We start from the raw sequence: 23,873 nt of genomic DNA, 5'->3' as shown, positions 1-23,873 counted from the left end.
ACGGTTAACTGGCTCGCTGTAACACGAGACACACCGGAAGGGACATCAGCCGAGTGTCACTCAGTCATTTAGGGACTTTGGCCTGCTGCACCGTCATCTGCTCTCTCTTTCTCTCTCTCTCTCTCTCTCTCTCTCTCTCTCTCTCTCTCTCTGTAAAATATTATTATGTTGATCCTTTTTTCAATTCAATCGCGAGTTTCTTTTTTCTCTTTTCAATCAACGCTTCGTCGCGAAAGAAGGGTTGTTGGATTGCAGTTTTATATCTGGACAGTTTTCGTTGGAAATTTAAAAATAGTTGTTACAGCAGCAACGGATTCTCTGAAGCGAGACGTGACTAAAAATCCCGCGTTATATACATTTAAATTTTCAGTAAATCATCATTGCTCACAAGTCATCCGCACACGACTCCAATAAAATCAGCCACTTCCTGTGTCGCATGAGCCATCACAACCCATATTTTCCTCTCATATCCCGCAGTCCAAGTCGTCGAAAAGCGATTGAATCATTCATTCACTTGCTCCGCTGGCTGCAGATAGATCTGCGAACGATGAATCACGTATACGTAGCAGACGTCGCGAAGACCGCCGAGTGAAACGTTTCATTATCGCCAGCTGCAATGCAACCGCGTGACGACTGCACTACACTGCTGCTCCTCGACCTCTTTTACTTCGATGACCATCAAGATGTACGCCAGCAGTTTTGATGTCGATTTTGTCGCGTAATATACCTACACGACTATAAACGATCATTTCCAGGCTTTCGCGCGCGTGTGTGTGTGCGTTTTATCGCTCGTGTAATTTTGGCCAATAATCCGCGCGACGACGGATACGAGATCCTGGAGAGCTGATAGTGTGGCGTATCTCGGACGACATCGCACTTGGGGCTTCCGTGCGGTGTCATATCTGGTCTCTCCTGTGCAAAATATTTTCCGCTGAAGAAAAAGAACGATAGCTTCGTTAGCGTATCCATCGGAACAGAAGACCCTCATAAAGGCCATTAATGTCGAGCACTGCTGGTACACACGCGCGTATACAAGAGGAGAGCGAAAGAGAGATTGGTGCGTGAATGCGTATAGAGGGAGAGCGGAAACCTTGCTTTGGCTAAACACACTGCGCTATAGTAGCAGAGGCAATTAAAGCTCGGCGCGGTTTTGTCATTGTGCGATTCTAAGGCTTCGCACCGTAATTGTATACACACATAGTGCATCGGGGCATTGCGCTCTTTGCCCGCAAGTGCGACGTCCACTCGATACTCAAATAAACTATATTATACGTGTACAAAACCGTGTCGCGATGGCCTACATATCGAGTCGAAATTCATTTTTTAATGGACCCTTCCATCGTCGAGCTAATTTTTTCATAAGCCGCCACAGCCTGTGTAATAAAACGCTCGAACGCGTCCTTATTCGTATAGAGCGCGCGGCGCCTGGAAAATGCCCGTATGTCGCGTTTCAATTGACCGACGTACCGGATGCGCTATTCGGGATGGATGCGCGCTGACTCAAGTGACGAACTGCGGAAATAGGCCGGCGTTGATTGTTTCAATTAGAAGCAGTAGGTGCTGCTCCGGCTCTGCTCGATCTGGTCTTCGTGGAATTGTCCTCTGCTGCCGCTGCTGCTTTTTCTTCTTCGAATAACGTTTGGGTCGCAGAGTATACGCTTTTGGCGATCGACTAATCGATGAGAAAGAAGTGCGTGGGCGGCAGTTATAGGTTTCGGGAATCTGGGGCGGCGGACTAAGCGCGATACCGAGTTCGTCCTCCGATGCGATTCGATATAATAAAGCCGAATCGGGGTGAATAAAGCTCGGCGATCGATCATCGATCTTTCCATCGCAAATATACGGCAATTGATCAGAGCCAGTCGGGCGTTATTCAAGAACTGACTCAGCGATCGCGTCGAGTACGTAAAGCTCCAAAAAAGAGAGTAAGCTACATCCAACGTGAAATATCCAGCTGGTTCTTAAGCCTTTCCAGGCCATCCGTTCGCATCGACTCGGAGAGCAGGAGCGACGTAGACAACGCGCTTCGTATGTATACTTACAGCACTGCAGCACACTCGCTGCGAATAAATAACGCCAGGATTAAAAAAGGCCGCGTGCGCGCAGTCAGAAGTAATAATCTCTCGAGAAACAATTAGCCTCGCGCCATCACACGTCTGACGAGGCTAATTGAAGCCGTTCATCGCGCTCGCGCGCCTGCGCGAACCCTTTCCTCTCGACGAAATCTTTCGCGCGACGATTCTCTCGCGTTGGCTTCGAATAAAGTGGAATCTACGTTACGTTTTTTTTTTCTGTAATTTACTTGTTGGAAATATCAGGAATATGCGTTGAGTGTATGATATTATAAACTACTTTATTGGTTAACAATTATTAGAATATGTGTACAAGAGTAATGTAAATATCAATGAAGACTGTATATGAGCAAATCCACGAGCGAGTGGAAACAACTCGGGTGTTGGAAGTTGAAAATTTCAAATTGAGGGCACACTTACCAGACCAACTTTTTTCCATTCTTTGGGCCATCTGGAATGAACAAATGCGCGCTTGCATGGCCGATTGCTTGCCAAACTTTTTTGCGGGGCAGTTTAAATTCTCTTATGGGAATTTAACATTAGGGAAAATTAACGAAAATCGCCACTTTTGCTCTGGAGGCGCAATCCAAAAACGTGTTTTTATAGAATCGAAGTAATGGAAAAAAGAATTGATTTGAGGGCTGGTGGATTAAAAATAGTTGCCCAGGTCAAAAGTTGTTTAGGCTTGAAAATGGCAAAAAATCAGCGATTTTTCTTATTTTTATAATCCTTATAACTTTTGATCCGAGCGGTCAATTTCGACCATCGGGGGCTCAAATTGTAGCTCTTGTCTTCCGTTTTCATTTTGAAAATTTAGATTAACATTTTCATTTTACGATCAGCTATATATACGACCATGAAAATGGTCAAAAAACGGCCATAATTGATAGGCATATTCGTAAAAATTTTAAAACAAAAGTAGAAGAAAAGACTTCAATTTGAGCCCCGGATGGTTGCAATTGACCGCTCGGATCAAAAGTTATAAGAATTTTAAAAAAAAGGGAAATTGATGATTTTCGCAAATCAAATTACTCTTCGTGATTTTTTACTATATTTAAGCCTAGACAACTCTTTACCTAGGCAACTATTTTTAACTCACCAGCCCTCAAATTAAAGCTATCTTCTAATGCTTCCATCCTAGTCATACACATTTTTGGATTTTGCCTTCAAATACTAAGTGGATAAAGTTGAACCATGGCTAATTTTCGTTAATTTTGCCTAATGTTAAATTCCCATAAGAAAATTTAAACTGCCCTGCGAAAAAGTTTGGCAAGCGATCCGCTGTGCACGCGCGTATTTTCTCACTCCAGACGGACCAAAGAACCAAAAAAAATTGGTCTGGTAGGTGTGCCCTCAATTTGGAATTTTCAACTTCCAACACCCGAGTTGTTTCCACTCGCTCGTGGATTTGCTCATATATAGGTATAGATGCTGTAAAAAACTATAGTCTGTGTGTTCTTCCCTTGATGCGCGCTTGGCTGCTGTTCTGCCCGGACCGAAGCGCTGCTGCTTCAACTAGACTGACGCTGGCGTGGGTGTCATAAATCCCAGGTAGTAGACCTTTCGGTTTGGGCCTGTGTGTACCTGTGTATATCTGCGTGTATTTGTGCGTACACAGTATTGGCGAATTCCAACATATGCGAAAGCAAACAGTCTTCGAATCTCAGGGCACGAGACGATCATAATCTCTATCCTCTAATCTGCTGAAATTTCAGCAAAATCTCCCCCTCGACTATATATTCCGCGAGACGAGAGACACGAAGCTGAGGGCGTAGAGAAAGCAAAACGCCGCGCGCTCATTCATTCCTCGCTCTGTGTTCAGCACTCATTCATCCGCTTAACACTTTTATGCGCCGCTCTCTCGCGCGCGTTTATACGGGCATCGCAGCTCCTATACACACATGGGAACAGCTCCGAGAGCGCTGCTCCTTAACTGTTTTGTACAGCGTGATTAGGCCTGATGTCCGCGCTCGTTTTCGCGTCCGGTCTCTTTCTCCTTCTCACTATATACTGTATACGTGTATGTGCGAGGAGCACAAGATTTTCAAGTCAGCGACGATACAATAATAAAGGGGTTATGCAGGCCGAGCTATAGGCTCTAATGGATTAAAGCACACACTGCGCGAATATTTCATAGCAGGCCTTCTTCTTCTTCCCGCTCCATTATGCATGATTAAGCAGCTCGATACACACAGTACTCTACGTGTATGTGTGCATTAACGTTCGCGCAATATATTTTATTAACGACCCCGCGCGACTGCACTATACGGCACACACGTCGCTTCGATCGCCGCGCAACCCTTTCGCAGCGACTTTCTCGGCTCTTCTCTACATAGAGCTCTCGTGGATGAACGATTTCGAGCGCATGAATTTTTCACGCTGTACACGTATATATAAATATAATAATGCGAGAGCCATTCGCTCTCGTCACACACACACACACACACACACACACACACACACACACACGGCTCGATAGCGATCAGCGTTCCGCGCGTCAGACTATCCGCGTACTCGTCGGCGAGGGATTAGCTCTCTTTCTCTCTTTATAGCTCATCTTCTCGCTGCCGACTCATCCATCTCGCGCAAATCTGCTTATATAGATGTATCTACGTGTGTGTAAGTACGCGCTTGCGTCAGCCGCGAGCACAGTGTGCACCGCGGCAATTTTCGAGCTACTCGACTCTATCCTTGAATTTTGCGCGCGCGCAGCTCCAGATTGAGCCTAATCGAAACGCCACGTCGCAATGCTCCGGCAACCGCACGACGTATTATACCATTTTGTTAAAGCTCTGTATAATACCGTAAAATTTGATCGATCAAGATTAATCCCTATTTTCTTCGAATGCAGCCATCAGCGTTGCACAATGTAGCAATAGCGGAGACATAGACGGCGCCGGTCTTTCATTTATCTGATTTTTATTGTCAAACCTAAATCTCCGAGCGAATTAGTGATATCCGTCTAGACGTCGCGCCGGCCGGTCGAAAGCTTGACTGCGGGAAAAACCCGTATAGATGGTAAATTCTACGGAAAAAATGCCATTTTCTGGTGGCAGCAACCGAGAAAGACAAATTTTGGGGCACGCGCCCGCAACTTTTTTTTCTTATTTTACAAGTTTAGAACAATGCAAAACTACGTTCCAACGCCAAAAAATGCCTTGTGACGCTGATTTATAGGCTCTTCTGCCCTGGTGGAAAATTAACAAGTGAAAACCGTTAAAAAGTTAAGATTAGTTGACCATTATTATCAAATTTGTAAAAAAATAAAGCAAAATGTTGCTAATATTCTAGTGATGCGTGTCTATTATACCAACACAGTATTATTTTTAAGTTAAAAATTGTTTTTTCCTTTTTTCTTGCATTAAAACGTTTGCATGTTTTATTACAAATATTTGAATTTTTCACGATTGCAAGATATTTTTCTATAATTTCTGGATTGTAACATTTGACAAATTTCAAGCAAATGTTCTGTTTTATCTTCAGTTAATGTGTATATCTATGCATTTATAATGTTTAAACTCTTATTTATTTAAATTGTTAACCACAACTTAGCTTATTAACCAGAGTGTAAAAAAATGTATTACGGCAGAATGAAAGAATGGGAAAAGAGCTTCATTGAAAAAAAATGCGTTGAAAATGCTTGATTTGATCAATAATTAACTGCAGTTGGAAATGTGAAAAAATCATAAAAAAAGATGCATTTAAATTTCTCAACTTTGAAAAAACTTGCAATTTTCATGATTTTTTCATATTTTCAACTGCAGTTAGTTATTGACCAAATCAAGCATTTTCAACGCATTTTTTTTAAATTGAAGCTCTTTTCCTATTCTTTCATTCTACTATGTAATACATTTTTTGTTGGTGACCTTATGCTTTAGGTAAACGCCGTTGAACAAGGGCTATTTTTCGACGAATTTGAGGGGTCTACAAAACAGTGTTTTTGGAACGTGGTTTTGCATTGTTCTAAACATGTACAATAAGAAGAAAAAAAATTGCGGGCGCGTGCCAGAAAATGGCATTTTTCTCGTAGAATTCCCCATATATTTGCTCCAGTTTATACCACATTTTACGTACAACGAGATTCGTGGCAATACGACGATGGTCATTACGAGCTCTGCGCGCTTTATTATATACATACCTGGACGTGAACAGCGTCGATGGCAGACGTAGGCGGGCCTCCTTAGAGTACCTCATAAGCGGATTATTCCTATGTATATATTGTCTTTCGACATTAAAAATGGTTCCGAGAAATGCTTCTTTTCCAAAAACCGAACCATATACACTCACCGTCGCACACATTCCCATCAACGACCCGAAAGACCGAGAATCGAAGCCTACTGTATGTGCGTGCGTCTATTAAAGGCCTCTGGCTGCAGCCATTACTTAGGTACAGGGGAGAGACGAAGAAACCCCCGGCGACTGCCTATATATTCCGCGCGAAATATCACGAGCCCGTTGCCCCCTTGCACTGTACTGCGCACACACACACACACACAGCACACAACCGGCTCTCTCTTTCTCTGGTGTCGGGTGTACCGCCGCGCGAGAGGAAAAGAAGAAGCCCCGAATGGAACAACTATATAGTAGTCGCCGCCCTGTAGCGGAGCTGCGCCCCGACGTAATGCGACAACATACCGCCGTGCCGAAATCTATTGACGATGTACATGTATCCCCCTCGCTGTAAGCGTGTGTGTGCGTGGAGTGAGCTTGTTGGTGGTTGGCGCGCGGGATGTGTTCTTTGTGTAAATAGCCTCGCTGCGGTTCAAGATGGCGATGTCAAAATATGCGCAGCGATCGATAAGCGTAATTCGCTGTAATGATAATTCCTATACTTATGTACAACGAGCCGAGAGCGCGTTTGGCGAATTATAGAAAAAAAAGTACGTCCGGTAGAAGCGTGTGATTATCATTACCAACACGCGGTGTGAAGTAGTGTATAAAGATCGTATATGTGCTTACGCGATTAATAAGTAAGCCGAACACACACGGCACGTAGGCATTGTGCATACGTCGTACTTACACACTAGCTTCAGAACATAAGCAGCTGTATAGGGTAAAAGGTAAAGTCGAATCGAGCACACGCGACCAGCGAAATATAAATAAATAAATAAATAATATTCATGCGCACGATGAATGATTCCGCCGTCGAGTTTGCGCATGCCAGGCTTCAAAAACAGAAACACAAAGCCCGCGCGCTTAGCAACAAGAGTAAGAAGCCGCGCGCCAGAATCGTCATCGTCGGCGTTGTACTCAAGAGAGAGAGAGAGAGAGAGAGAGAGAGGCCGAATCGTCGCGTAAAGTAAATACCTTCGGCCCGCGCGCGCGCATACCAGCGAGCATCACGCACTTGCCACTTGGCGCAATTGGCCACGCAAGTGTTTACCGTCCCCTCGCTCTCTGTGCTACGTGACGCTATGCCGTCGGCGGCTCCTCGTTCTCTCGTCGTCGCATCGTCGGCTCCTCTCTCTCTCTCTCTCTCTCTCTCTCTCTCTCACTCACTCGCGTGTGTTATATATGTACAGCTCCGATTCCTGGACCGCAACAGCATCTCGCGACTTCGCCGAATCTCGAGCGTCAATTGCGAAGCGGAACAGCGCTTACGCTCTACCTCCGCGCGATTATACGATGGAAAGTACACTCTTACGCGGGAGAGAGAGAGGGACGGCGCCAGTGCATCGGTGGATTCCTGAACTCTCTCTCTCTCTCTCTCTCTCTCTCTCTCTCTCTCTCTCTCCGCAGTGCTCATGTGTACCTTTGCCACTCCCGCTCTGATGGCTTTACTTTTGTTTGCGCTACCGCAGCGCTAAAAGTGTCGGCTATTTGCGGTTCCGCGCGCTCATGCTTGATGGAACGGGATACTTTCTCGGGTTGTTGGCATTTGCGTAACGAGCCGAGAAAGAGCTAAGAATACCTCGTTTTTTTTTTTTTTTTTGGTATATTTCTATAATTTGTGGATATAGTCTATAAACGGGCCGAAGATCACAGTCCGTATATAAGCAGAGTAGTTATTCCTACCCTCGCGACGGACTACTCTGCAATTTGCGCTCGAACACACAGACACACGCGCATTGGATACGTATAGGCGCAGATCGATATAGCTAGCGAGTGTCGCGTATAAGAGGGCCGAAAGTACCTCAATAAGAGCTCCGTCACACGCGCGCGGGAGAGCCGCTCAATCGCGTGACATACGTATTATGTACCTGATATTACAGGCGGTGATAGAAAGAGTTGCGTAATCCGCACGTCGAAATCGCGTTTTCGATTGAAGAAGACGAAATCCATCATCATCATCATCATCATCGCGCTTGTTCCAAACTACACTCCCCGGGCAATTGGCCTACTGGTGTACAAATAAAAGAGTATCTCCAGCAATGAAATTCATCGACGAGTGGGCCGTCATTATCTCCTCCGTCTCTCTAACCCTCCTGCGCACGATAAACAAACGATTATAATATTATACACATCTACCGACGACTACACACTCGACTTGGCCCTTTAAGCGCGTGACTCGACGACGTACGTACGTACGTACACGCGTCATTATCTTATTTACGCCTCATTGTCTCAATGCGAGCGTGTACATCACACTCACACTCTTTCTCGTATATAGGTGTGCGCGCGAGCGCGTGTGTGATATATCTCGCGCGGCAAAGTGTACCGTGCTCGCGATTCGCGTGCATGCAGCTCGGCTAAGCTCGCCGGGACCACTTTGGCACGCTCGCTCTTGGCTCGTGTGACTCGCGCGCCTGGGTTAGGTATAAGGAAATTTAGAGGACGCTGCGCTCGCTTGACTTTATTTTTGAGAGAGTCGTTCTGGTTAATCTATAGTCGCTTATGCGGTTTTATTTTATTACAGGCTTTTCGCGATTGTATCACGAAACCCTCTCCTAATTACAAGGCTGAAGCGCGTGTTGAGAAAACAGGCAGGTGTCGTTTAAACATCACGCCGGGCATTGTTAATTCAGCCGGTGTAGAGAGTGTATGAATTAATCGATAAATTGCACAACTCCTACGTACACAGTATGCCTAGTCTATAGACTGTATACGCCTTCGGCGTTCCGGCGAAGGGTATACGTGCTTTACGTAAGCGCGCATGTTTTTTTGACACATTTGACCCTTATCACCTACGCAAACGAGCTGCTGGTATGCTCTATACGCGGACGTTTAGTCGATCGACAGCAGCCTCGGCTGCAATTAGATCGTAGACTACTCCGAAGAAAGAAAACTACGCGTCAGCTGATCTTTCCGGTATCGGCGAGTATACACTGCCACTTACGCTTATAGTATATCGATGTGCGCAAAAGTTATACACTGCGCTGCGGTGCATAAAAAGACGAGGGTGTATTTTTATCGAGAGAGAGAGAGAGAGGGAGCCGATGGCTAATTTATTTTTCTTGCACCAGTAACCTCTCTCCTGATCATTAAACCTACAGTAAAGACACGCGCCGTTATAAGTAGAGGATTGTGTATCTTGTATGATTCGACGTGTTTCTCACATCGATCAGTGGCACGAATATAGCCGATGCAGCTGCTGCTGTATAGGCACTTCTGTCGCGTTATAACCGAAGTGTCAATGCGGCAACATAGTTTCCTTTTCCTAGCTCTCATTATACTCTATATCCGAATCGAATTCCAGTATATAGATAATATTTATATCGATATACTATAAATAGATATTGTCAAACAAAGTAGTATTATTAATAAACGATAAAACGTTCATAGCTTTAATAACACGTTGCGAATGTAAACTGTACAACAATCTGTAAATCCGCGGAATAACGACTCGCTGCAGAGTCTATAATGATTGTACTTTTTACATACTGTATATATTTATTATACTCCACGCATAGATCATCGGACTCTATACCTACATCCCGTCGACTTCCCATCGGTTTATAACATACGCGGCATTGACGTGTTCTCCCGACGGAACGCGCTCGCACGCGCATGAAATATGCAAGCCCATGCAGCAACCAACACACATCGATCGCCCCCTTCGTTATATCGGCTCTATTTACCGATTGTTTGCAATCCACGGTACACCGTTTACATCAATCTCGTATACGTCGCGTCTCAGAAACCGCAACTCGACCGCGTTCGGCTTTCGAAAAGAAAGGAAGATTTTTTCGGCCGTCTCTCCTACCGGTTTGTTTCGCGCCTCGTTCTTAACTCCGAGAGGTCAGAGGGAAAAACGGATCTTCTGCAGCGAGGAAGTCTTCGAGAGAGAGAGAGAGAGAGAGAGAGAGAGAGAGCGGGAGAAACCAAGGGCCGAAAGGCCGAGGAAATATGGTTTATGGCTATATTGTCGCAATAAAGCAATTCGACGGGCTGCGGAGTATTGTCCGCGTCTTTGGACTTGGCGAGCGGAATTTTATATGCCGTGTTTTGACAGCCCATGGGTTTCGGACCTGTTAATTTTTACGATACTTACCGGAGGCTCGAGCTTTGCTTCCTTCGCCGCGAGGTGCTGGCCAGGTTGAGTTGTAAGTTTTTTTTTGTGCATGAGAAATAAAAATGTAGTATTTAATTTCAGAATATGTATAGTGAACTTGAAAGTAAAAAAATATCGAATATCAGAAAATTGAATTTACTTTTGAAATGCTAGAAAATTAATTTTAAATATTATAGCATTGGTGACTGGGAGCAGGGTAGAGGAAACTCGCATAATAGATAAAGTCAGATGATTATAGAAAAAATGTTTAGACATTTATTCATCGCCGTTTTACAACATGTCTCATATCTCTTCTCGCATCCTTCTACGCGTGTAATCTTTCGCATACATATGTACAGCTATATTCTCGATTCGTCGACATCGATAATATCGCAGCGTATCGCTAACGCAGTAATAATATCAATAATAATAATAATAATAATAATAATATCAATAATAATATCAATAATACAATAATAATAAAAATCTTTGCATGGCTCGTATGTACAGAGTAATCGATCGCGTAACAATATACAATATACATTAGTAATAATAATATCAGAGAGACACTGGGTTGTGCGCGCAGAGCCCGGGGTCCAGTGGAGAATCCAACGCGGTCGAGTTCGCCGACCGCCTATATTCGAGCTATGTACAATGCGACTCGCGAACCACCACCGCGACTACCACCGCCGAGCGGCCGCTCGAGTCGCGCACCGAGATCACCGAGAGAATCGTACGTGTCCATGTAATATAGTAACGAGTATCTACACGGAATAATAAACAAGTCACGACATAAGGCTAGGATATCCTAGTCGCTGGAGCGGCGCGGCCATGGGTCCGTCGGCCGGCGCTGCAGAGCCGCGCCGGGCACTCAGCTCTGCCTGCCCGTGAGCACCGTGATCGGCTTCAGAACGAGCTGAGGCGCGTGGTGCTGGGCGGCCTGCTGGACGGGCGACTGCTGGGGCTGCTGGAGCGGCGAGAGCCGCTCGGGACTGCTGCCGGGGGAGGCGGTCGTCGAGGCCGGCTGGCTGTGGCTCTGCTGGTGGACGGACTGCATGTGCTGCTGGTAGCGCTGCTGCTGCTGCTGCTGCTGCTGCTGCGCGTACACCGCGGCCTGGTGCTGCTGGTGGGCCGCGAGGTTGCGCAGCGTCGCGTAGAACTCGTAGCCCGTCGGCGGCATCGCTGGCACGGCAGCGATGCCCGAGGGGTACGCTCCCGTCGGCGGCTGCAGGAGTCGCTCCATGGAGAAGCCGCCGTGGGCGGGCGGGGCCGGCTGGGCCTGCTGGGCCCCCGAGGCCGGCAGCGGCTGGGGCTTGCAGGGCAGGCTGGCCCCGGGCAGCAGCGAGGCCGGGTAGCCCGAGGGCGCGCTGTAGGAGGCGGCGGGCGCGTAGGCCGCGGCGGCGGCCCGCGGCAGGTAGGGCAGGTTGTAGAGCGTCGTCGGCCAGCCCGGGTGGGGGTAGGGCGGGTAGAGGCTGTTCAGGACGGCGCTGCGCTTGAAGGCGGCGAGGCGGGAGCGCGAGGCCGCGGTGGTGCGCCTGCGGAGCTTGCCGGTCGTGCCGCCGATGAAGACGTCCTCGCTGCTGGCGTCGAGCATCCAGTAGTTGCCCTTGCCCGGGTCGTCGTAGTGCCGGGGCACCTTCACGAAGCACTTGTTCAGCGAGAGGTTGTGCCGGATCGAGTTCTGCCAGCCCTGCTTGTTGTTCTCGTAGTAGGGAAAGTTGCGCATTATATACTCGTAGATGCCGTTGAGGGTGAGCCGCTTCTCGGGGCTCTGCCGGATGGCCATCATGATGAGGGCGTTGTAGCTGTACGGCGGCTTCTCGGACTTCTTCTTCTCGGCCTCGGCGGCGCTCTGCTCCTTGCTCGGCGCGCCCGAGCCCAGGGAGGAGTCCTTGCCGGCGGGGCTGGAGCAGTTGGCGTTGCGCGAGCAGTCGAGCGGTGGCGGGGTCTCCGCGCCGTCGCCCGTCACGTCGAGGTCGCTCGAGTCGTCGCTGTCGGGCCCGGGCGACTGGGGCGGCGCGGGCGTGCTCGCGCAGGCCTCCGGCACTATGTCCCGGATGCTGAAGTTGCTCTTGAGGCTGGTGCGCGCTGGCGGCGGCGACGCGGTCACCGTGAGCTGCTCGTTCGAGCCTTCCATGTTCACCATTCTCTCGTCGGGTTCACTTTCGACCGATGTCGATATCTTTGCACAGTCTTCGCTGCCGCTGCTGCTGCTGCTGCTGCTGCTGCTGCTGCTGCTGAAGCGACGACGTTCGGGGTGGAACTGAACACACTGAGACTTCCGTTTGATTCACTGAGCGCACTGCGTTAGAACTGAGCTGCGATCGGTCATCGAGAACCGGCCGAAGCGACTGCACTGCGTGAACTACTCAACTTTGCTGCTGCTGCTGCTGCTGCTGCTGCTGCTTCGCGCCGAAGTGTTCGGTTCGAGCGATCGCACGCGTCTGCTGGCCTCGGGCCGCGGGGGGGTATATATAGTCCACCCCTGGTCCTGCCTACGGGCGGCTCAAGCCCGGCCTCTCGGGCCCGGCGTCCAATGGACCGAGTCGGCGCCGAGCGATGCCCAGCCCCGAAGACTGGTGGGGGGCCAATGCGGGTGCGGAGCTGCGGCGGCGCCCCGTTGGGTGGCGCGAGCCATGGTGGGGAGGACCGGGTGGTGGGGATGGGCTGCAGGCGTCGGAGAGCTGGCGTTTCGAGCGCTCCATTCGCCGAGGCCTGGCTATAAAGAAGCCGCCGCTGTGTAGCCGCAAAGCGGAGGAGATGATGAACTTGTCACCGGCGCTCTCGGCTGCAGCGACGTGGCGATGTGCTTACACGATGATGGGAAATCGAGTTGTCGGAATTGGAGGATCAGCGCTGTGGGTACAGTCGGAGGGATTTGAATCAATTAGGGGGTGGGAGGGTTTCGTTTATGGCGGCTTTGGATCACTGATTTTATTGCCGTTGCTGGGAATTCATTGCTGCGAGAGCTGGCTCGGATTAGGGAAAGCTTCCGTTTCGTCGAGGGAATTTCGTTCGCGAATCATTTAGCTCGCTTCCATGAGTCGATGCAAATTTAATGAATGGCCAATTAACCAACGCGCCGACTGTATTATTGAGGAATTCTGTAGTGAATATGTCTACAAAACCTTTTTTTCCAGTACAGTTATGAACAAAATTGATCCCGAGCCGATTTACAGAAAACGACACTATTATATATAATGTGAAAATTTAAGATTGATTTAAGAACATCGACCCAGTGAAATGCGGATCAAGTCATAATTTACGCGATTTAGTGCCCCCACCCAGCTGATTATCCTACTCTAATATCGTAAAAGGTATAACGCGCATGGACTTGGCAACTTTTAGTTTATTGTAAAATACGTACACCCCTGTGAGCGTTTCCGCGTATGCCAATAGGAGCTACGCGGCGTTGGATTATCGACTTAGCCTCAGGTCAGGATTGTAATGACTCTGCCCAAGATTTGAACGAGCCAACAACCCTTTCCGACGTGGATAATTGTGGGTGGATGCAGTCTTAAAAATTATCAATACATATATATTTCGACGATTTTCTTCGATTCGTTATATGCTTGACAGAAAATTTTGCAATCGAATTCTAACGCAAACGGGCGTTGTTTACAAATATTTGCCAACGAATTAATTACGGTAAAATTTTATGACAATTTTGTCCTATACCCGCCGGCAGTTATATCACGCACATGAACTCTATTATATAACCGCACGATATTAACAATCGTTGACTTTTGGACGAGGAAAAGCAAAAATAACGCCAAATCACATCGGCTGCCGTTCCGATAGTTTTCCAAAATATACGCAGCAAAATTTTGCTCCACACAGCGTCGTATATAAATTTGCCGGCGCATAAGTGGGCGGTGTCCCGAGTTAAATCGGATCAGCCAGGCCCATGGGCCCTGCAGTTTCCAGGCCATTGTGCTCTAACAAGATAAGAAAGGGGACAACGGCTTGAAATGACGCCGAAGACTCACCTGCACGATCTCGCGCGGCGATGACTTGAGTAGTATTGTTAACTTGGAACAGAACTGTCATCGCCATATAGTGTACGAGTTAATTTTCAAAACGCATTGAAATTCTGCGCGCATACGCGTATCCGAAACGTATACGCTGCAGTTGTCTCAACAAGTTCGGATTACATTCGTGGTTTTACTTGATCCGACCAATAAATCTTGGGATCTATATATGAAGCAATAAATTATCGGATTCTGAGACTTTGTAAAATTAGCAGGTATACATGTTTCATGCTGCACGCATATTATATACTGCACGTTAAATTTTAAATAATTCGAACCGCGTATATTACTTTAAAATTTACATTCGGCCATTGCATTAAATATTTATTTACAATCATCATTCGTGAGTAACGTATATATGAGAAGGAATTTACGGAATGCGTCCCAAACGAGCAAAGTATGCAGAAGCGATTTGTGAAAAAAGTACAAACGCTATCTGTCAAACGGCATCGTTCGTGGCTACAGGTACGGCTTTCAACAGAAGCCCGCGACGACACGTTTCGGAAGTGAGATTTTTTTCGACGGGGGATGCGACTGCATCAGCAGAGCCACACAAGATGCTTTGAGAAAGGAGGCAATAATTTTTCACAAAAATGCGGCGAAATCGCCTTAGAAGTTTTTTTGATCTCAAGATCTCATCCCATGATGCGGTAGGTTGACAAAAGCTGTTGAAGGCTCGAGACGCGCGCGCGCGCGCAGTCACGGAGGTCCATGTGTTAAATGGGAAAATTTGTATGCTGGCCAACAAAGAGTCTTCAAAAGACAATCATCGATTCCGGGGAGAGCCGATGGCTTCTTCAAACGTCTTCTTTATTTTAGAAACTAGTTGATATTTTGCAAGTACCTATATGTGCTCTTTTTATAGATTTCAAAAGTATCCATTTATTTCACAAAAGTTTTTTTTGCCTATTCGTCAAGACAGATCAACTTAAAAAAATAATCTTTAACTAACTTTCGAACTTTTCTTGTCCAGCAGACGTCTCACTCAAGCTGCATGCCTATACCATACTGAACAAAGCAACAAAGTCGACGACGACAGCGAGAATTGAAAAAACAGCAGCAGCTCTCGGAAAAACAGTCCGCATCGCTCAGGGCCTGTGTAATTTCAAAAACGCAGCGAAACAATGGATCGCATAAGGGTCGGCTCCGCGGGTCCCATACACGTGTCCTTTGGAAAATTCGTAGCGCTCCGTGCGCGCCGCAAAGGAGGAAAAAGTAAAGTTTGCCTTTGGCCCGGGAGCGAGAGAACGACATCTTTATACGCGTTAGCGTGGGCCCCCCACCGCGAAAACGTCGTCACCCCCGGGGACGACCTGCAGATTTAGTCGTCCGATGCATCCCTTTTGCTGCCACTGCACAGCAGCCGTTTTGGATACTTTTCTCGAGGCTCTTTTAGGCGGCCCGTCGAGCTCGAGAAGCTGTGAACACGTCTCTCTACGGTCGCGCGCATGCTAATCTCGTTAAAAAAAATTGGGGGTTTTGTATAATGCTGGACTATTTAGGGATAATCAGTTTAGCCGTATAGTCGTTCGGTTTGCCGGCTGCTGCTGTGCGCGGAGCTCGTGATGGAGATGTTTGGTTAGCTTCTTTATATAGCTATAGACTATACCGATATTCGTTGTGTGGCAAATTTTCTGTTTGACAGTCTTTATTTCATCTAATTTTTTGTATGTCTTTTTCAGACGAAAATTTTAAGATTGAGATTTCCTAGAGTTTCGAGTCTCTGGCCAGCAACGATAGGTGGCGCATGGGCGCTCTCCCATTTCCCTCGTCGAAATCTGCGAGCTCCAGTGTGTGTGTCGTTGTGTCACCGATTACCGGTGATTTCGACCCATTCGGAAGCATATATCCTGAGAAATACGAGTTTTTGTACATTCTCGCGGCGTAAACAGTTTTTTATTTTTTATAAATAAACTAATGAACCGACAGTTTTTTTCTTGCAGTTATGAACGTTATAAACGATTCCGCAATTACTTATTTTTTTTTTTTTTTTTATATATGCAAATTAATAGCATACTTCGCCGAGACAAAACTGCCTTTTGTTGGGCCTGCTGCTTGGGCCGCTTACGCTATATGACAGTAGTAGACGTAGCATTTGGTTCTTCTAAAACTGAAATCATACACTGAGAGAAAAGAAACATTGCAGCAAACATATTTGTTAACTGTTAACATAGGCATGTTTGATTTGAGCCAATAATACGTATGTTAATAGTTAACGTAGCTATGTTATATGCCAAATAGCTGTATGTGAATAGTTAACATATGGCTTCCCGTTACGATATTTCATAGACTTTATAAAGTAATCAGATAAAAATTCTTAGAAAACACACTTGTATGAATTTTATTAATGCTGAGTAACTTTACAGTGATATAATGTCAAAATTCAAAATTTTGCCTTTCATCGTCAATTCAAATGTGAAAAATGAATGATTACGATATGATGTTTAACACACTACTGAATTTTTCCAATAACTTTTGAACTAATAGTCATAAACTAGTTGATATAAACCATTTTGGAAATGCCAGAGGCTGCTGAATCAGTTGGAATCACACTTATTATTTTATCTCTAAAACTATCAGATCTGGTATTTAGACCCAAAAGTCCGATGAAAGACAAATTTTTGTATTTTGACATTATATCATTCCAAAGGCACTTTGCATGCTTCCTTAGGTATATTCAGTTGCTTTCGTTCTATTATTAATGATTTATTGATTATTCATGATAAATAAACCCTCAAGAATATTTTTTGTATGAGGAGAGGAAAGAGGATGACGGATTTTGAGGTTAGGCGGTACGAGAGAAACGCCATCTGCACGCAATACTACGCACGATAGCCATGAAATTCATATGTTAACTATTAACATACAGATATTTCCCGCAATATTTTGTACATACAAACTGTTTTTGTTTCGTATAGAATATTTGTAAGATGTACACGAATATATTAGCAATCATTGCTCCTAACGTGTGTACATGTTTACGGCAATGATATCTTTCTCTCAGTGTATATTTCAACGTTATTTGCCATTGCATCTCGTGGATCAAATAATTAAATATGCTTCAATTAAGCAAGGCAGCTCGAAAATCAAGACTTAGTTAGACAAATATTTATCCAGCCGCAGTGTACCTCGAGCGACTAAACTTCGCCTGCAAGCGAGCGCATCTGCCTCTTGCGCACGAGGAAAAGCTAACACCGCCAAATCGAGCCGGTCGAGCTATCGCAGCCATCAAAGAGCTAAGACAAAACGCCCCTCTCGCAGAAACAGTAGATCGACATCTCTCTCAAACAAGTAGCTCTTTCAACTCCGCATCCTAATTTAGAAGCATCATCGCGTCCACAGTCCGGCAGCCAGTCTCCGATCATCTGCCCTGTGCGAAAAAAAATCGCCTCTGTCCAGTAGTACCACCTTCTTGGAAGACTTATAGCTCAGAAGGCCTCCGACGTCGAGAAAAATAGATCTCACGGGCGGTACTCCTCCTACTCGCATTATACGGCAGGTCGCCGGCTTGCCGCATCGAATCGCGGAGAGACGGAGCACTCATTACATCATTATCGTCGCAGCGCGCAGAGACCTTCGCCCCTCGCTTTTTATCTCTCTCTCTCTCTCTCTCCCTCTCGCTCGCTCTCGCCTATTGAGATGTCTCTTTCACTCCGGGGCCTTTTCCGCAGCCGCCGCTGCCGCCGGCTGAAAAGTCAAAGAAAAAGGGACCGACGACTGCGCGGCGCAGGCGAGGAAAAGCCATTATTCCGTGCCCCCGAACGCGCCCCCTTTTCCTGCGAGGCCCTCCGCGGAGAGAAAGAGAGAGATGCGTGCACTTGCAGGCTGCACGGATACGATCCGCTCCGCAGTGCGCCAGGTAGTCGGCGATTGGTCCAACAAACGAGCCTATTTGCTCAACAAAGCTGCTCTGCTTGTCACGCGCGACCTTATACTTCTCTCTCTCTCTCTCTCTCTCTCTCTCTCTCTCTCTCTCTCTCTCTCTCTCTCTCTCTCTCTCTCTCACTCACTTACTCTCGCATCCTGTGCGGACGGGATATAGAGATGTCGGGGGGGTTTCGATACGCTACACGGGCGAAATTAAAGGGAGGAAGGATGAATTTTCCCGCGTTTCTTTTCAGCGAGATTTTCCGTTTAAAATAAACAGAGTAGCTTTGCTCGCTGGATTGAGCCACACGCTTTTCAACACCTGGGAATCGTTCGGAAGTCGCGTTTGCTTTTCTAGCCGACTATGACGAACATGTTTTTGTTGAAAATCCGTTTTTCTACCTCTCTTCGTCCGACTGCGAATTTATCGTGAATATTATACTTATGTTGTACGTAACTGCCGATGTTGTGAAGAGAAAGCAGCTGGAAACTCGCAGGAGTATAAGAAGCAAAGAAAGCTCGAGTCACACACACACACACACAGATCCCCGCACGTTGTACACGATTCTTGGCAAATTATCGGCTCTGTATTTTTATCCCCGAGGCGAGCGCTGAATGGGGAAAGGCGTGTCTCTATTGTGGAAACTATGATTCGACAAAAGTAGCAAATGATATACCTGCAGCGCGCGCGAGTATGACGCGACGGAGTTGACCCTCGTGAGAAAGTGCCAAGAGGAGGCGAGAATTCCTTGAAAGTTTTCCTCGAATCGACTAAAATCGTGCTCGAACTAAATTTGACATTGTGTTTTTTTTTATTGCGATGTGTACAAAGTACATCAAACTTTTATAATCGACGAATGCGCGATAAACGCGATTCACGAGCGGGCAATCAGAATCTCCAAAGTTACACGTACGGCTGATCGACGTCGCTCAAACTTTAAATAAACAAAGCGTATCTTTCCCTGTTAGCACAGAAATAATCAGTCCACCTGTAAAACACTAATCTGCCGCACCACAATATTCCTTGTCGACACGTTATGTTCCAGCGAGCAAAAAATTATATGTTTACAAAACTCCTCGCACCGCCAACGCTCGTCTCGTCTCTCCCACGCAAATATTGACTCGCGCTCGCTGTACGCTTCCGTTAACAACAAATATTTTCAACAACAACAGCCCGAGTCGCGCAGTCGAAAAGTCAAAGGACTCGGGCCCGAACAAAAAAGAACAGCAGCAGCAGTCAAACGGATGATCCCCCGCGCAGGAATAATACCAATGCGCGTCGTCGGGCAAAAGTCGACGAGTCGAGCGGAAGAAGTTATATACTTATGCGAGAAAAAGAGTTTCGCGAATGGAATAACCCCCGTGTCTAGCTCTCCCGCAGTCCTGCCTGCGCACATAGAGAGAGAGAGAGAGAGAGAGAGAGAGAGAGAGAGAGAGAGAGAGACGGAGTCACGGAGCCTTCTAATGCCTTTGTGTCGCGTGTATGGAGACGCGTATACGCTCGAGCGAACGCGTATGCGGGTTATGGATTCCGCGAGCGGAATATTGCCTTTCGGAAGTTAATCTCGCTCGCTGAGTATAATGCATTGTAAGGGGTTATGTGCGGCGAGAAAGGGCTACTGCGGCGCGAAGCTTCCGAGAAGGCTGTGCACTGTTTTTAATGCGATTTCGGCGCAGCTAGGGAGCGAAAGTTAAAAAGTTAAGCGGGTCGGTCGACGTGACTGTGATGTGAGAGCGTAAGGAGATGATCTTGGTCGCGACTGCGGGGGACGTGTGTGTGTGCGTGTGTAAGCGGAGCGTTGCTTTGTGCTGTAAATGGCTTTGCTGACTGGTTAATCTTGACCGCGCTGTTTTGTCGGAAAGTGCGAAAGGAGCTCGATTATATGCCTGCGCTGTGCTCGTTGTGGCGGTGTCACGTACATTCGTGTGAATCTGCTTAGGCCGCGTTGACTGAATGCTTTTCTGGAATTCTAAAGTTTTTAAAATAAAATTTATTGAAAATTGGAATTAGGTATAAAACGTTATTAAAAACCAAGCGAAAGAAATCATGAAGCTCTTTCAAAAAGAAGGCAAACCCGAAGCGGTCGGTAAGGCAGGCATCGTCCCGCAGTGGTATAAGGCGTCGAGAAGCCGGCCGACCTCGAATTTCCAAAACAGCGAGGAAAATATTTGTCGAGCGTCCGGGAGCTGAAGCAACAAACTCCCTCTCTCTCTCTCTCTCTCTCTCTCGCCTCGGTGACCCACAGCACCACATCGCCGTCATTCCATTCAGCGAAATCAGAATTACCTCGCAGTAGCTCGCCGGATAATCCCCCCGTCTCTCCGGCAAAAATAATCTGGATTTGTATTAGGGTCGCGCGCCACGGCTCGACTCCGCCGCAGTCGTCCTAGTTAGCGCTGAAAGCTCGACGCGAGAATATGAAAATATAAAGTGGGGGCGCCCGGGGGTGGTCTGTTGTGCGAGAGAGCTCGTCCCGCGGAGAGGCGGTGCCGGACTTTGTGGGAATTAGCCGGAGAAAGGCTAAACGCGCTCGCGCCGTGGGGACCGGTCATGGAGAAGGCATTATGATGTCCGCGTGTATATACACGAGGACGGAACTGTTCTCTGTCGCACTGTCCTCGCCGGATATATACCCACTGGGCTCGTGATTTTGCTCCTTCCCCGCGTAAAAGCTCTCGATCGCCTTGACGACTTAAGTCAGTGTATAAGCTGGTTACGCGCCACGCGGAGTCAGGGAGTAGCTTACTCTTAGAAGCGCTGGCTGAGAAAGCCGATGAGCCGCGGGGGCGAGGAGGGCTGTATGTGCACCTTGCGCGCGCTGATAGCGCGCTGTTTACATAATTTTCGCCGCGATGCTGTTAGGGCCGGGGAAAGCCGATGGGTAAACAGTCGATCTCGAAGTATAAATAAATAAACGGATACGAATTTGAGAAAAGAGGGAAACGCTTTGGTACTATCTGCGCGTTCTTGAACTGCGCTGTGCTTTTAGTTGTCCTGTGGGCCAAACTAGACACTTAGCCCCGATGGGCAGCAGCTCATTGCCGGACAAAGCTCGCTCTCAATGCGACTCGGCGACTCGTTAAGGTCATGAAGCAGTTGAGCCTTACGGCACTTAGCCTTTAGAAAGAGGCAATATTTGCACGCACAAAAGATGGATCATAGAATGTCGTCCGACTAACTGATTCAATTCATTCAATGTCCGGCAACTTCTCGATGCTGTAGCTCTCTTCTCTCGAGCCTCCAATTCACCGTATTCCCATCCGACCTTTTCACATCGTTCTCCCGCACATGTGCGCGTATCTCGATCGTCTCGCGCCTTTATCTTTCGATTATTTCACGCCGCTCAAGAGCGCGCCTAGTCAAACTGCGGACAATAGTAATTTTTTTCCGTCGCGGTCGAAACGTAAATATACGAGGAAATTTTACAGCGAGACGGAGCTCTCGGCCTTTACGGCCCTTTTTAGGAAAATGTAAAGTATATCCCCGTAACGAACTCGGGGCATGGACGTCGTAAACCGCGTGTATCTGTGAAGGCAGTAAAAATAAAATCGAAATTTTTCTGTTATACATACACTCGCTCCGCAACTTTGTCTCTCTGAGGTAAATTCAAAACAAAACGCTGTACACCAGACATTCGAAGCGTACAGCTCTCAAAAAGTCAAGAGAGAAGTCACGAGACGTAAATATAAATCACCCAACCAACGCGCCCGCAACTCAGTCGATCGTATAACTGCGTGGCATCCTTCGGAGCTTCTTCCCATTGATATACTCACCTCTTCTCCTCCCACACGTTTCTCTCCCGCCAGCTTTTCCCAAACTATTTTCCTCGTAGCACATGGCGTTAATTGGGGGGGGGGGGGGGCTTATAAATTTTTTCCTCTCGTAAAGACTCTCTATAAACACAGACCGCAGTGCTGCGCAGGGACGCGCGTTTTTACGGCGCTACCTGCGCGCGCCCTCCCGGATTTTCTCGCTCTTCATTTTTCTTCCTTTTTTTCCTTAAACATTCTGGAGAGTCGCAGGTGTTGGATTTTTACATTCTCTTTTTCGGCGCGGGATTTAACGAGCGGTATAGAGGACATGCGGCGCAAGCGCCTTTTATAACGAGCGATCTCGAAGGCGCGAGGGTGGATATAATTGGAGATCAAAATACGTAACCTGCCGCTGCCGCGCAGCGCAGTGTGTGATGATAAAATTGACACTTATCGAGGCGCGAATCGAATCGAAATACGAATTGAGTATTTCGGGTGTATAAATATAGTTTTTTTTCTTGGGATAATCGAAAAGAGCTGACAGCTATATAGTACGGTGTCGACGCAACACCGGGGGTGACTGCAATAAAAGCGCATAAATCTCACACAAATCTTACAACAATCCGCGGGCGGCCTTAATAAACGCGCATATATTCGAATGTAGACGTCGCGCGCAGGATCAGCCGGGCGTCTTGGGTTTCACATCCTCGGCTCCTTGGAGGCGTCGATAATTGGCGTCCGGTTACAGGCCGATAAAAGTATACTGTAACACGTCGCTCTATACTCGCAGCGGATATACACACTCTGACCGGGTTTTTACGGCCAGCTTTACACACACCTCCACACGCGCAGACGGAGAACTTTGCGCTCGAGGTCTGCTTTCGCATAAATATTTATGGCTCATCGTTAATTCCTTTTCGGGATTAATGTACCGCTTACCGTCTCGGCCGCATTGACGTTTATGCGCGCTCCCTTACGGCTGTAATTTGAAAGTACGCGTATATTCTAAGGGCCGAGGAAATATTGGCTTATTAGAACGTGACACTTTATACTCGATCTTGCAACTGGGATTTTCCCGAGTCGCGCGTGTGTGTTTAGAAAATGATTGGGGATATAAATAACAGTGTGTGTAAAAATGCGGAGTCTCCGTTGTACACACGGATATGCACTATATAATCGCTATTCCGTACTATCGAATATTTACTCGATGTAAAATGCAAACTCGCCTCGCGCAAATATTTAGCGGCTTGTATATAAGGCACTTGGAATTCGCGGGAGGGCTATGCACGTGCGCGATTATCTCTAGCTCGAGCGAAATACGGGGATCACGTACGCGCAAATAATACACGCGATATATAGTTTTGTTTTTGTCGGCGAGTTGGAAATATTTAATAATATTGAGAGTATCAGGCTATAGTCGAGCGTGAGAGATAAGGCATGTTCTTCGCCGAAGAGAAGCGATTCTTTTATGTACAGCTGAACCTGACGACGATGAGCAATATGTCCTCGCTGAGGCTCTCTCTCTCTCTCTCTCTCTCTCTCTCTCTCTCTCTCTCTCTCTCTCTCTCTCTCTCTCTCATTCTCTGTATACAATAAATTTTTCAATTTCGATATCGGCGCATTTTTTTGGAAAATTACGGAGCTCGGGAAAACAGCTGGATTTTTCCGTGACGATCTCGCGCATGTGATATAATGCTTTTTTTCGAGACGAGGAAACAA

General features: G+C 47.0%; 1 protein-coding gene across 1 annotated transcript; it reads right to left on the bottom strand.

Annotated features, from left to right (window-relative positions):
• Positions 1-10,756: 10,756 nt before the first annotated feature.
• Positions 10,757-12,938, bottom strand: LOC100118579 (fork head domain transcription factor slp1). The gene has a single exon (XM_001602463.5). It carries the CDS (start codon positions 12,647-12,649, stop codon positions 11,375-11,377), a length of 1,275 nt encoding a protein of 424 aa, XP_001602513.2. The 5' UTR covers positions 12,650-12,938; the 3' UTR covers positions 10,757-11,374.
• Between the last annotated feature and the right edge of the window lie 10,935 nt (positions 12,939-23,873).

Source organism: Nasonia vitripennis, chromosome 3, assembly GCF_009193385.2.
Source record: "Nasonia vitripennis strain AsymCx chromosome 3, Nvit_psr_1.1, whole genome shotgun sequence".
NCBI classification, from domain to species: Eukaryota; Metazoa; Arthropoda; class Insecta; order Hymenoptera; family Pteromalidae; genus Nasonia; species Nasonia vitripennis.
Note: the sequence above shows the minus strand (reverse complement) of the source record. Positions and strands in the feature narration are given on the sequence as shown.

Bases quoted from the DNA above. Each gene is read 5' to 3' on its own strand.
- LOC100118579 (XM_001602463.5), bottom strand. From the start codon at position 12,649: ATGGTGAACATGGAAGGCTCGAACGAGCAGCTCACGGTGACCGCGTCG.